At 38.2% G+C, this 14,506-nt stretch overlaps 1 protein-coding gene across 1 annotated transcript in view; it reads left to right on the plus strand.

Moving 5' to 3' along the window:
- The window catches only part of ATG7 (autophagy related 7), a 94,414-nt gene that overhangs the window by 13,442 nt on the left and 66,466 nt on the right, over positions 1–14,506 (plus strand). The window contains exons 14-17 of the mRNA XM_059480052.1: positions 2,567–2,773; positions 3,692–3,807; positions 4,558–4,633; positions 5,738–5,818. Of these exons, the coding sequence (XP_059336035.1) occupies positions 2,567–2,773; positions 3,692–3,807; positions 4,558–4,633; positions 5,738–5,818 (480 nt within the window). The remainder of the gene's footprint in view (positions 1–2,566; positions 2,774–3,691; positions 3,808–4,557; positions 4,634–5,737; positions 5,819–14,506) is intronic.

Below are 14,506 nucleotides of genomic sequence, written 5' to 3' on the forward strand. Positions count from 1 at the left end.
TTTAATTCCTTTCTTTTACATTTCTGACCCTGAGCAATGGATTTCTTTCTTTATAGCTTAAATGAGCTTCCCTTTGCCAGTGGAGAGATTCAGTGAGGGCTTCACTGAGTCACAGCCTCAGGTGTAAGTGTGTGTAAATTGATAATTCATCAGCTCCTCCTTAAGGCTCCTGGCCTTTCTTGCACCTGTGGTCTTTCTTTCTGTTTTAGTTGTTTGAAAACAGCACAGGAATGACAAAATGAGCAAATTTGCAAAGCTTATTATCTCCTTATAAAAAATCTGATTCTATTCCCCAGAGGACTGACTCTCCATGTTTGCTTAAAAATAAATATCAATAATATTAACCCATCACACAGCCCAGGCAGGGTGTTCCTGGCACTTGTTTGTGCTGCTCATGGACACAAAAATCCTGTTACATACTGAGCAGAAATTTGGAGCAGAAATTATATGAATAAAGCAATTTCTGACCTTTCTGTTCTCTCTCAGAGCTGCCAGTATGAGCATCTTGAAGTCCACTTTTTAAATCTCTTGAGAGTTTTAAAACAATTCAAATCAGCCAATTCCCAATTATTATGGGAGCTGGCTGATTTTAATTATCACTTTTTATTACTATTACCACAAAATCTTTGTGTTGTTTTGGTACCATCCAGAACTTTTTTCTTCAACTCAACCCAAACTCTACTTTCAACTGTGTTAAGAGTTTTTCAAAACTTCAGTTTCAAAATTTCAAAGTTTGAAGCTGGGAAGTGCCAGGGCCAGCCTACTCTTCCACATGGTATGGTTGGGAATTTCAAGCAATATATGCAGTTTTATGTGCATATTTTATATTAATCAGTCAGGAAAGAATGATTTTATGATCTCCAAAACTTCCCTCCCATGTTTTCTTAGCCAGCAGTGCCCCTCTACATTTTCCTTGCAGCACTTGTATAATTTTGAGGATAAATTTTGAAACTTTTGGTGACATTTCTCTGTTACTCCGTGGTGCAGTGTGTCTGTATCACAATTGGTTGATTTGATAACATCCCTTAGATCTGAGGAGATGGAACTCTGTCACTGAAAAAACAGCAGGGAAATCTCCAGGTGTCCAAACAAATGCTCAATATTTTATGTTGGTAAACACCCAATGAGAGCTCTGCTCCAAATGTGAGTTTGTGTGGCACCTGCTGATCTCAATTACTGCAGAGTTTGGTCCCAAAGGTCTCAAAATGAAAATAAAGAAGGTGGTGAGAGATGATTTGTGTGAAATGCACACCACCAGGTCTGTGAGTAGCCAAGAGTTCTTTTCCCCACTCCACCATTCAAGTGCCTTGGGGATCTTTGCCATTCCTGCAGTCCTTCCCCAAAACAAACACCTCAGACAAACCAACCCCTCAAATGCTAAATCCTCATGTCAGATATTAAATCTCTGCTCCTGCTGAGCACTGGAACTTGTTAAAATGTATCCTTGCCAAAAGATACTTTTTCATTTGTCTCTTGTACTTTTCCATTGTCTCTTTATCAAAACCAGATGTTTTTTTTTTTAATTAATGCTCGATCAGTTAGAATGGAATAGTTACCTGTAAACTGAGAAGAAACAGTTGATTGCAGTTGAAATTGTTTAACAATATCAGTAATTTCTGCTAATAGCAGCTCTTACTCATATTTTGGTAGTGGAACACTTTATTCAGGTTTTACAGGTAGATGCAGTGAGAAGATGCAATCTTTTAATTGCACACATTCAACAGCAGGGTTCCACTTCAGGACTGAGGAAAAACAAACTACTCCAAGGCTGAAACAATATGCAAAAATAATTGGAAATACTGAGAACGATGATGAGACTCAAAGCTTGTTAATTAAGATGACTAATTTTTGACAGAGCTTCCCTCAGAGTTCTTCTTTTAAATAATTCCTGGCTGGAAGAATGGAAGACAAGGAAGTGCTGCAGCAGAATTTCTACCAACAGGAGGTGCAGAGGAAGCAGTGCATCTTCCTTTATATTTCACTGGCTGCAGTCATTATTGTGTTGATATTTGTGCTCCAAATTCCTCTGTGCACTTGCCACAAAGTGGAGAGAGAGGGGAAATGAGGACACAGGAATTGTGCAGCACAGCTGCTCCTGCTCCCCATGTGACTAAGCAGATGCAGATGAAGCCCATAAGTAATCATTAATTGCTTTCCTTACTGAGCAGAAATTGCTTTGGATAACAGATGGTATTTCATTGCTTGAAGCTGCTGTTGCTTCTTTTTTTTTTGTCACAAGTTTGTGTAACAACTAGAGGGAGTTATTCATTCAGATCAGATTGCCCTGAAAGGCACAGAAAAGGACAAGGCCTTGTGACTTTCTGAAAGAGACTTTTATTTTGGTTTTGGTTTTTTTCTAAGGGCTTGACAGCTGGAATTCTGCACCTTTCAGAAGCTCTGTTGTTTATGGCTAAGGTGGTAAATATGCAGTTAATGGGTTGCTCATCCATCTGCAGCCTGTGGGTTTTTTGGCATTTATAGTGAATAAAAACCTCAAGGCTGCTTTTTTCTTCCCCTCCCTTTTTGGCTCACTTAAAATCTGTTGTTCTCTCTTTATTGTTCATAGTTGGTCATCAATGCTGCCTTGGGATTTGACACTTTTGTTGTTATGAGACACGGCCTGAAGAAACCAAAACAGCAAGAATGTGCTGGTGATTCACATTTCAGCAACACCTCTGCTCCTTCTGATCTGCTGGGATCCTCACTGTTCTCAAATATCCCTGGCTACAAACTGGGCTGCTACTTCTGCAACGATGTTGTGGCACCAGGGGATGTGAGTAGAACCTTATGCAAACAGTGATTATATATTATATATTCCATATTATTCTATATTCTATATTATATATCTCTCTGTTATATATTATAAGTCTGTCTTTTGTTGCAATTTGAATTTTTCATTGAATTCTTAATGGCGTTTCCTAAAGGGATCTGCTACTTCTGCAATGGTGTTATGGCACCAGGGGATGTGAGTAGAACTTAATGCAAATGGTGATTATATATCTCTCTGTTATATATTATAAGTCTGTCTTTTGTTGCAACTTGAATTTTTATTTGAATTTTTAATGGCATTTCCTTAAGGGATCTGCTACTTCTGCAATGGTGTTATGGCACCAGGGGATGCGAGTAGAACTTTATGCAAACGATTAATATATTATATATTATACATTATATATTATATATTATATATTATATATTATATATTATATATTATATATTATATATTATATATTATATATTATATATATTATATATATTATATATATTATATAATATATATATTATATAGTATATATTATCTCTCTTTTGTTGCAATTTGAAGTTTTATTTGAATTATTAATGGTGTTTCCTAAAGGGATCTGCTACTTCTGCAATGGTGTTGTGGCACCAGGGGATGTGAGTAGAACATATATACATATATATGAGTATATATAGAGTATATATTATATATTATATATTGTATATTATATATTGTATATTTCTCTTTTGTTGCAATTTGAATTGTTATTTGAATTTTTAATGGTGTTTCCTCAAGGGATGTGCGCCATGTTGATGCACATGAGGTAAAGAAATAGCAGATTTTTATTTGGAAGGTCACAGATGTGAATTTGACCGCACTAGAGGTGTTTTGCACAGGGCAGCTGGTTCCTTTGGAGTTATTCTGCCCTCCCTTCAGGGGTGTCTGTGTTTGTAGTCCACCAGGGATCGGACTCTGGACCAGCAGTGCACGGTCAGCAGGCCTGGGCTGGCCATGGTGGCTGGAGCCCTGGCAGTGGAGCTCATGGTTTCTGTGCTGCAGCATCCAGAAGGGTGAGCCATTGCTGTTCTCTGGGAAATCACACCAATCTAACAAAATCTGTAGTGAGGAGGGGGAATTACACCTCAAGAAGGACAATTCTGTCAGGGGTGATGTCTGTAAATTAATGCAATGTGCAGTGTTGGAGGGAACTGCTTCAACAAGTCTTAAGTTTTTCTTGTCTCTCTGAATTTAACCTCAGAAAGGTATTAGGAATCTTTCAAAAGAAGAAAATGTTGCTATTAGCATATTAGTAATCTTGGATTTGCTGTCCTTTTCCTTTTTTCCCCCTTTCCTTTTTCTCCCCCTTTTCCTTTTCCCCCTTTCCTTTTCCTTTTCCCCCTTTCCTTTTCCTTTTCCCCCTTTCCTTTTATTTTCCCCCTTTCCTTTTCTTTTTCTTTCCCTGCGATGAGGAGATGCTGTAAGGTGTAGCAGGCACATGAAGGGCTTTGAGATAAGCCCTTGCAAATCTTATTTAAAACTCAGTGAGTGTGACACAGAAATTACTCTGGAATTCTGCACCCTGAACATGAGACTTGTTTCCTCTCTTTAAAACCTGGGAGAGAAGAAATGACTTAGGAGTTGCAGATGAGTCTCAGACTGATTTTTATATATATTTATCATGCTGAGTCTTGAGTCCTATGAAACAGACTTTCCACAGAGATTCCTGGACTCATTCTGAGCTGTAGCAAAATGTCTGGAAGCTGCCTGGAAATTCTGAGTGTGCTGTGTTGCTCTAATTTCCCCTGTTGTGTTTTTGGCAGTGGTTATGCTGTGGCCAGCAGCAGTGATGACAGAATGAATGAGCCACCCACTTCTCTTGGGCTTGTTCCTCACCAGGTAAATCATTGGTGGTAAAACCTTTTATTGAAGAGCTGGGAACTGATCATCATTGACGTTGTCTCCTTAAAAAATGCTGATTCTATTTCCCAGAGGACTGACTCTCCATGTTTATTAAAAAATAAATATCAATAATATTAACCCATCACACAGCCCAGGCAGGGTGTTCCTGGCATTGTGTTTGTGCTGCTCATGGACACAAAATTCTTGCTACATACTGAGCAGGAATTTGTTGGGAGCAGGAATTTGGAGCAGAAATCATGTGAATAAAGCAATTTCTGAATTTTCTTTTCTCCATCACAGCTGCCAATATGAGCATCTTTAAGTCCACTTTTTGAATCTCTTCAGAGTTTTCAAACAAATCAGCCAACTCCCAATTACGTGAATTGGCTGATTTTATTTATTTATTATTGTTATCACAAAGTTTTCACATTGTTTTGATACCATACAGCACTTTTTTCTTCATCTCAACCCAAATTCCACTTTCAAATGTGTTAAAGAGTTTTTCAAAAATTCCATTTCAAAATTTCACATTTGAGGTATTATTATTAATATTGCAGAGTTACTGAAGTTCTGTTCCTGGTGACATCTAGTCTTTATAATAAACAGAATAAAAAGGATGATCAATACTCCAAAGAGTTCACAACTGAAGTGATCGAGCCCTGCTGCAAAGTGTTGTCAGAGCTCCCTCTGTTAACAGAAATAGTGGCCTGGAATTTTAAAATTGCCCATCAATATCATATTAACATCATAATTGAGGAATGCACAGCAATTGAATGTTCAGACTCTAGGTTATAGAGATGGAGAAAAAATATCACTTTAAGCTGTCACACCATGATTTTTTATTTTTCATGGAACTTTGCAGTCAGGAAAGTCCAACTGCAGATGGTGCTGTGCCTCTATTTCTGGCAAAGTAATGCTGCATTTATTGTGCCATTATGTGCACGGGAAAGGGCAGTAATATGTGCTCAGTATAAATTCACTACAGGTTTTACTGGGAATGACTGTTAGAACATGGTAGATGTTATTTTTCTGGAATGTACATGTCCAGTTCATGTTGAATTTTGGAAATAGTAATGTAATTTTTGTCTTTTCATCCTCTAGATCCGAGGATTTTTATCCAGATTTGATAATGTTCTTCCAGTCAGCCTGGCATTTGATAAGTGCACAGCCTGTTCAGCCAAGGTAAGGCTGAGTTTGTGCTTTCTATTATTTTTATATTTCTAGGTCAATTTTGGGGAACTTTTTAACATTTTCTTTGATTCTTGGAATCTGTTCCCACTTCAGCTAAAAGTTCTTTTTCCCTCATAATCTTTTTTTTTTAGCTGTTTTCTAAATTTCTTTGGCATCACCTCTTAGCATGCTATTCTTTTTATCACCACATAAATGTTGCCATCAGCTGAAGATTACAAGCAGAGACTGACCAAGACATTGCTGAAAAAATCACAAAAATCCTTATCACGAAAATACTGTCATTATCTTTCAGCTTTGTAGGAAGAAATGAGGTTGGTATTATTTAAGAAATCCTTTCTGATGTCTGAAATTGAATAAATATCCCTTTAGCCTTCTGCAGCTTCATGTCTTTCCAAACAGGCAAAACTGTCAAAATTTCAAGTTTGTGATACAAAACAGACAAATAATGAACAATTGAAGGGAAAAAATTGCTTCTTACCATTTCTTTCTTGAGCAGATTGTTCATTTTGCTGCTGGTGCTGCCAGTCCTGAGTCACCTCAGAGTTCCCAGCTGTTTCTTGGCTCTCTGGGGCAGCTCTTGCATTGTTTCCCTCTCCTGTGGCTTTCCAAATTTCCCTCTGGCGAGTTTTTTCTGGCTGTGGAGTGCAACTTCCAGAAGTTTTCTCTGGGATCTCTCAGCAGGGAGATTCAGAGGGTTTTTGCCTCATGGTTTGAAGTGCTTGGAGTGCCATGAGTTTATTTCACCCTCTGTACCTTGAGGAAGTGCTTGCAGAAAATTCTTTTTGTTTCTTTCACTGTCCTCATCCTCCTTCCAAAGAACCATCAAACAATAATGGGGCAATTTCTGGAGAACTTGCACAATAATTCTTCTCCAGTGATCCTTTTTTTTCCCTCTGGGCTCTCTGGGCACATCTGACAAGTTTTGAAGGACTCTCAATGTGCATTTTCTCTTCCAAAGTTGAAGCTCTGAAGTTGGGTGTTTCTAAAAATAACAGCAGTTGGATCTACCCTGTTGAAGAGCAGTAGCTGAAACCTTGATGGTGGAGAGTTTAAACTGTTAAATGCAGCTTTTTTGTTTCACTTTTCCTCTTATTTTCTCCTCATCTCCACTTCAGGAAACACTGCCATGTAAAAACAATAAAAACGTACATCCACACAGATAAATTCAATGCAGGGATCAATTTTTCCTTAGCAAATCATTTCCTCTTGGAGGTCATTTTAAGAGAGCCTCATTTTGCATAAACAGACTTGATGATTTAATAAAAAGTGCCTTGGATTTTAGCAGCTGTGCTATTCCCAGAGAGATCACTTTTCATGTGGTTTGGGGATTGAATTTCTTGTGTGCTGAAAAGGTTGCTCCATTGGCTCACAGATTTCCTTACAGTAGAAACACAGCCTTTGTTTACTTTGCTAACTTTATTTATTAGCATAAGAATATGTCACCCTGCATTATGTGGAAATCTGATGCTGATGCTTTGAAATGACAAATCCAATTATGATTTCATTGTAGTTGTCTCTGTGTTGGTTTATTGTGCGAGGGTTTGTTTTGTAATAAGGTAATTTAGGATTTCATCCTGCTCCGTGTCAGAATGACTGGAGGTTCAGACTTTCAGCACAGATAGAATTGAATTTGCTGGCATTGTGTTTTTCTTTTGTCAGCATTCTCCTCCTTGAGCTGTCTGTAACTCTTAAAGCACAAAATGAATGAATTAGGAATTTTAGAAGAATGCCAGTACAGCCTGAAGCCATCCAGGAGGACTCAGGAGAAGCTGCTGATCTGAATGTTTGGAGATTGGGGTAATTTTCATTTGGACTCAGTCATTCCTTCGTTTCTCTGCTGTAGAAGCTGCAGAGGCCAGACATGCAAGCAGCCAAGTTTCCCTACCAGAACTGTCCTGCCCAGGCCACGTGCCAGAGAAGCTTCCTGCAGGCAATTGTTCAGGAATTTTGGGATGCTCACAGCAGGAAACCAATCTATTTTTATTCTGGGCCAATTTTTCCTTGTATGATTCCCCCTCTGTCTTATTCTGGTCCTGCAGGAGCTGTGCTGGAATGTCAAATATCCCTGTCAGAGCTCAGGGCACTGGGAGAGCACTGAGAGCTCTTCTGGGGCCAGACTTCTTCTGGCACCAGCAAGGGACACTCCAGAGCTCTTTGGGATGGATATTTGTCAGGCAATATTTAGGATGGATATTTGTCAGACAGAATTTAGGATGGATATTTGTCAGACAATGTTTAGGATGGATATTTGTCAGGCAATATTTAGGATGGGTATTTTTCACGCAATATTTGCATGGATATTTGTCAGGCAATATTTAGGATGGATATTTGTCAGGCACTATTTTGGATGCATATTTTTCAAGCAATATTTGGATGGATATTTTTCAGGCAATATTTAGGATGGATATTTGTCGGACAATGTTTGGATGGATATTTGTCAGGCAATATTTGGATGGATATTTGTCAGGCAATATTTGGATGGATATTTGTCAGGCAGTATTTAGGATATTTGTCAGGCAATATTAGGATGGATATTTTTCAGGCAATATTTGGATGGATATTTTTCAGACAATCTTTAGGATGGATATTTGTCAGGCAACATTTGGATGGATATTTGTCAAGCAATATTTGGATGGATATTTGTCAGGCAATACTTTTTTCTGACCCAGAGATGGGGCAGCTGAGAGGCATTTTAAAATCCTTTATTCCATTTTCTGTCTCATGAGAAGGGTGAGACAATGCAGATGTTATAATTCACACTATCACAATCAGAAGTTAACTATTTTTAATTACAAAACACTACAAGCATTTCTTGGGTATCAGCTTTTTGCCACACCATATTATAGATGCCTTAAAACTAATAATCTAAAACTACTCCTCATAAATCTTACTAAAATGCATATTTCATAGTTTTATTTCTCTAAAGTATCCAATCTTATTTACAAAGCCATCTTTTGAAACTTTTTTCTAACTCCATTTCTCCCTCACCAATATCTGTCTTACTCCATATTATTTCTAAATCAGCATTTCTTATCTCAAATTTTACATACAAATACACACTGTGTAAGCCTTCTATCAGGCCCTGAAACACTACAAATCCATTTCCCACAGATATTAATTTGTAACAACTGCTTTACTTACAGGAGAGAACATTTAGCTAATTACTGACTGGGCTAATTAACCTGTTTACCCTGTTGGGAGCAAAATGAGGCTGTTTGCTCATTATGTTGTGGTAAGAAGTGTTGCAATTCCTTAGAAAACAGATCTGGTTAGAAAATTGGTTAAAGCCTTAAATCATGAATGTTGAAATATGTATTTTAAAATTTAAAAAAGTATTTTAAAGTATTTTATTGCAGAACTGCAAGTGTTTCTATTTTAATGAGGGCAATGAACATTTTCTTTTATTGCTCCCCTTCTTGTGCATCATGGAATGAATGAGGAGACCCCACAGATGCAGAGTTTAATGTCACAAAAGATAATTGCCACCAAGCAACCTGGATATAAAGATGTAGAAACCCTCTGGTCTTACCCCTAGCTCACATTTCTTGCAGAGTTAAAATTGAGCACCCACGTGCTGGAAATCTGCCTTGTTCTCCCTAAAGAGATTTCTCCTTCCCCTACTACAGCCATGCTCACGTGGAACTACCCCCACTATGAAATCAAAATCAGCACAAGGTTCTCTGCTGATTTTCCAGTACTTTCCCAACTTTCTCCTCCCTTTGCTGGGAGCTGGAGCTGCTGAAAGGGTTTTTTACCCCTTTTTACCCTCTGAGCTCCTGCTGGATGTTTCTCAGTTTCACTGCATGTCACAAAGGGATCAGGGATGGCATTGTTGGCATTATTACAATTTCTGCTTTCAGAATATTCCCTGCCCTTGCAGATGTTTTCCCTTTTTACCATCTCAGGAATACATGAGACCCTTTTGCTGTGACATTTACTGAGCGCTGGGGTTGTGTAAGTTATTTATGAGTGTTTCAGTTTGGAAATCTGTCATCATGGAGCCTCAACAATGCTCTCATTGTTCTCCTCTGCTCACTGCTGGGCCTGCATTTTTATTTGAAATTGTTCTGATCACTTATGACAGCAACCTGCAAGATTCCATCACTCACTGATGCTTTTCAGTTGAGATAATTTTGATTTTTTGATTCCAGGCCCTTCAGATTTACCCTGACTGCGCTAAGACATTCTCCTTTGCTTTCTCCCAGTAGCAATGGATGATCTGTCAATGAAACTCCTTCAAATGTTTTTTATATTATACACATCTTTATATTATACACATCTTTATATTATGCATTTTTACATTACACTTGACAGTTCTCAAATCAAGTATTGTGTGGATATAAAAGTTATGGGGGGGAAAAGCCTTGGTGGTTCCTATCCTAAGAAAAAAAAGAAAATATCACTTGCAAAGCTTGCAGAATTGATGAAGGAAATGGGGGGAAATGTTTGTCCTTCAGGAATGAACATCTCAAAAATGAAAAGAATGTTTTATCTGTAGCTGTGCTGTGAAGTCAGTGAAACAGAGCCCACATGTAACTTTCCTTATTTCCTGAATTTATATATGTGAGCATTTGACAAGTCTCTGTGCAAATTAATATTGGATAGATTTTATTGAGATTTGAAGAGTGAATTGTTAATACAGCCAGGCACATTTTCGGCATCCTGAGTTCTGTGTAGGACACCTCTTAGAAATGAATAAAAATTAATTTTCTCATTGTTATATTTAAATTTCAGAATAGTAGGGTTTAAAGGAAAGAGGAAACCTGCCATTGTTTCAGGCAATAGGATAATTTCTGTCAGACTGTATTTCTGTTACATTTAAATGAAATTGTATGGGTCTTGTTTGGGATTTTTCCCAGAATTTCTTCTTCCAATTCAGTGAAATTCTAACTAAAATTAGGAAAAAGTAAAGCACTATCAGTGAGGAAAAAGACAGCATCACTCCAGTTTTTAATATTGACATATTTAATATCTACCTGTGCCTACAATATAATTTTTAATTATATTAGAGATAATCTGTGCTGTCTTGTCATCTCTCTGTGAAGCTGTTACACAATTCCTTTTCTGTCAGTTAAAACTCAAAATACTTTGGCTTAAATAACTGCAAAAACCAACTTTGGAGAACACTGAAAACGGAATTAAAACTCAGGAATATTCAATGTGTGGTGCTAGGATGATGATGATGATGATAGTGTTCACCCCACCATCAATTCCAGCCCTCATTCTCTAGGATTCCACGTGGAATCAAAAGATCAGTTGTTTATTTTGCTGGATATGAGTATTTGTATTTGTTCTTTATTCCTTCCATAGGATTTTTGCATTTTTGCAGCATTTTTGCAGCCTAGTGCTTTCTATTCCTTGGTTTATTGGGAAATTAGTCAGTTATTATTAGTTATTCAATTATCATTATTATTCCCAAGTTACTCAGTTATTCCAAGGATTCCAAGTGCATATTCATGGAGATACAATATTTTTAATTATCTAAGTTGTTTCTCATTTTAGTGATCTTTTCTATTTTAATTATGGTAGATTGTTTTTTAGATTTTTCTGCATTCTTATTGCAGTCTTTGACAGGTGTCTGTCTACCTTGCTGTCTGTTTTCTTCATCGTAACTAACCACCAGCTTTGCTTTATGGGAAAGCTGATCTTTGTTTGCAGTATTTTTGAACAGTTTAAGCTGTTTGACTTTTTTGCAATTTTTCCTCAGTGTTGATATATCTGTCCTTGCAGAATTCTTTGCTTTATTTGAAATTGGAAGAGTGGAGGGAATTCAGTTTTAAGAGATGGTAAAATAGAAATTTATGAAATCTAGTAAATATTATTTTGAAGAAAATGCTTCTGCTTCTCCAGTGCTGTTTTCACAGGTATTGCAGCACATCCAGATTCCAAACCCCTCTGCTCTGAGGTAATCCATAAAATGTGGATTTTCCAGCTGGAGCTGTGGCTTTGGGGAGCCCTGAGCAGCTGCAGGGTGTGCCAGCTCTGCCTCCTTCAGGTGCTGCTGGGTGCCATAAATGACTTTTCCTGGGCAGCACCCACTCATTTCTGGCTCCAGCCAGCCCTGCAGAGCTGGGTCCCTCCTGTGTTGTCTTATATATCAAGCGTTCTGTTATCATTATAGTACAAGGGTTTCATATCACCAGTTTCACACCTCCTCAATGTTTCTTGTGGGCAGCTCCTCTAAGCACTGACTGCTCCTTGTCCAGTAACCATCTGCCTCCAGATCCCACCAATCCACGCTTTTCTAACACTCTTCTTATTGGCTACAGGTGTGGCCTGTTAACATCAGGCCTGCTCCTGATCTTTAGTAATTGGTTCAGCTGCAACTCTTTAGGGGATGAGATTACATTCTGTACCACCTTCATTTATCCATACTGTATCCCCCTACACCTCCTGCCTTTGGCAAACCCACACTTTGTGCAGGCAGCCAAAGCATCACTCAGCATCAGGCAGATGCTTTGCTGAGAGAACAATAATTTCTTTACATTACTTAACATGTTGGGAAGTGCCCTTGCTTCTCTCCCAGCTTTAGGGGCTCTCTGCAGGCAGTGGATGCTGCTCCTTCAATAACTAGGGGTGAGGTGCCTGTCCCTGTGCATGACTTACCCAAAATCCCCGAGCTGTCCTTCCCTGGGATGGGGCAGGGAGGGATCAGGGATTTCTGCAGAGGGTGAGTGATGCCAGAAGGAGCTGGGGCTGCTGTGATGAGCTCAGGACAGGAAGCAGAATGGGATAAACGAAGTTGTAAATATCCAAGTTGTAAACATCCATCCTGTGGAAAACGTGGAGTGAGCAGGGAGGGGAATGAGGGATGTACCCACGTGCTCAGGGAGGTCAGGAGCAGGATCTGATGGTGCTGGCTACCCAAAACCCCTTTAGTGCCTCTTGTTCACTAAAATAGAGATGTTGATTTTTTTTCTTGGTCCTTTTATTTCCTTTCACATCTCTACACTCCTGTTTACAGGCAGGGAATGCTTTCAGCTTGTGTGCTGTGCAGTGAAACCCCCTTAGACCGACTGGAATCTGGGGATGCTGCTGCATTTGAAATAAGTTGTGAAAAATATTTTAAAAAGTAAAGAGCAGCTGTCTTAAATCAAAAATCTTAAATCTTAAAATCTTAAGATTTAAAATCTTAAATCAAAATCCTGCAGTTTTATCTGTCAGATATTCTTATCAGAGAAAATGGCTACTTGATGAAGCACATTAAGAGTATTCCAGAAAACAATGCATGCATCTCCCAAGCACTAAATGTTGCCAAGATGCTTAAACTGGCATTTCTTAAATTTCTGAGAACTCTACTGTCCTCCTTTTCATGATTCAGAAGAAACTGAAAAACCCCAAGCTAAAAAAAGCCCTGCTGAGACCTTTCAGAGCTGGTTCTTTAGCAAGTTAATTCTCCATTTTCTGCCCCTAGCAGTTCAGAATCAGGGTAGGAAATAGCAACAGGCAAAGCTCATTTGTATCACCCCTCTCCTACTCTGAATTAAAACAATAATCTCCTCCTTAAATGATTTTTCAGCACGTTGTACTTGGATTAGTTAAGCTTTTATACTGATTTGCTTTCATTTTTAATGCTGATGATGGGGAGGAAAGGAGAGAACTGTGTGTGTGCAGAGGGTGATTTCATGATTTGGACCTGAGCCCAAAATTATAAAATTATGCCATTTTTGTCTCATGGTTTCTGAATTTCCAGTGTTTCCAGCGTGGCCTTGTTCAGTGCACACCTGGAGCACAGCTTTCTGCAGAACTTTGTTCTCAGACTTAATCATTTGTGAATGCACCAGTTTTAGATAATTCCATTTGAGGTAATTTTTGGAGTATTCTCTTTTTTCTCATGTAAAATTCTCAAAGTTTCCTGTTCCAAACCCATGAATTGAAAGGGCCTGAAAAGTCATTCCATGATCCTCACAAAAGTGCAATTTTATTGCTTTCTTTTTCATAGCTATCTTACAGCATCACCTTGTTAGACTTTCCATGATGACTTTTTAGGATCAGATGGCAATAAAATAAAAATTTAGAACTTTGTGAAAAGGAAAGAGTCTGGAACAGAGGATTTTTTATGGAAGCCAGAATTATGGGTTGTGTGATAAAATTTAGAATATTAACTCAGTAGCTCAGCTTGTTCTCTTCTCATTCAGGAGGATTCTTCACAGCATAAAATTTTCATTAAATTGCTGTTTTAACAGCAGATACATAGAATTTGGAAGAATGGAGCTGGCAAGACTTTCACATCTGTCTTATTTTCCAAATGTGTTTTCAGCAGGTGAACAGTAATTTTCTATCCTTGCTGCCTGGCCTGTGATAAGCAGGGAGTTAACAGTGTGTGAAAATGTATCCACACCTATCCAATTTCTAAACAGAGCCTTGAATATTGAGATTTTTTGGGACTCTGAAATGTTCTGTGAAGTACCTGCCCCCTTTGAGGGAGGGAAGTGTTTAAATCCAGGATCTTGTTTTGGGGGTAAATTACCCAGAAATCTTTAGTGTAAATAATCCAGGATCTTGTTTTGGGGGTAAATTACCTAGAAATCTTATTTATTGTAAATAATCTAGGAACTTGGTTTTGGGGGTAAATTACCCAGAAATCTTATTTAGTGTGAAAAAGCCAGGAAGTTGTTCTGGAGGTAAATTACCCAGAAATCTGACTTAGTGTAAAAAGCCAGGAACGTGTTTTGGAGG

Source organism: Ammospiza nelsoni, chromosome 11, assembly GCF_027579445.1.
Source record: "Ammospiza nelsoni isolate bAmmNel1 chromosome 11, bAmmNel1.pri, whole genome shotgun sequence".
Classification (NCBI taxonomy): domain Eukaryota; kingdom Metazoa; phylum Chordata; class Aves; order Passeriformes; family Passerellidae; genus Ammospiza; species Ammospiza nelsoni.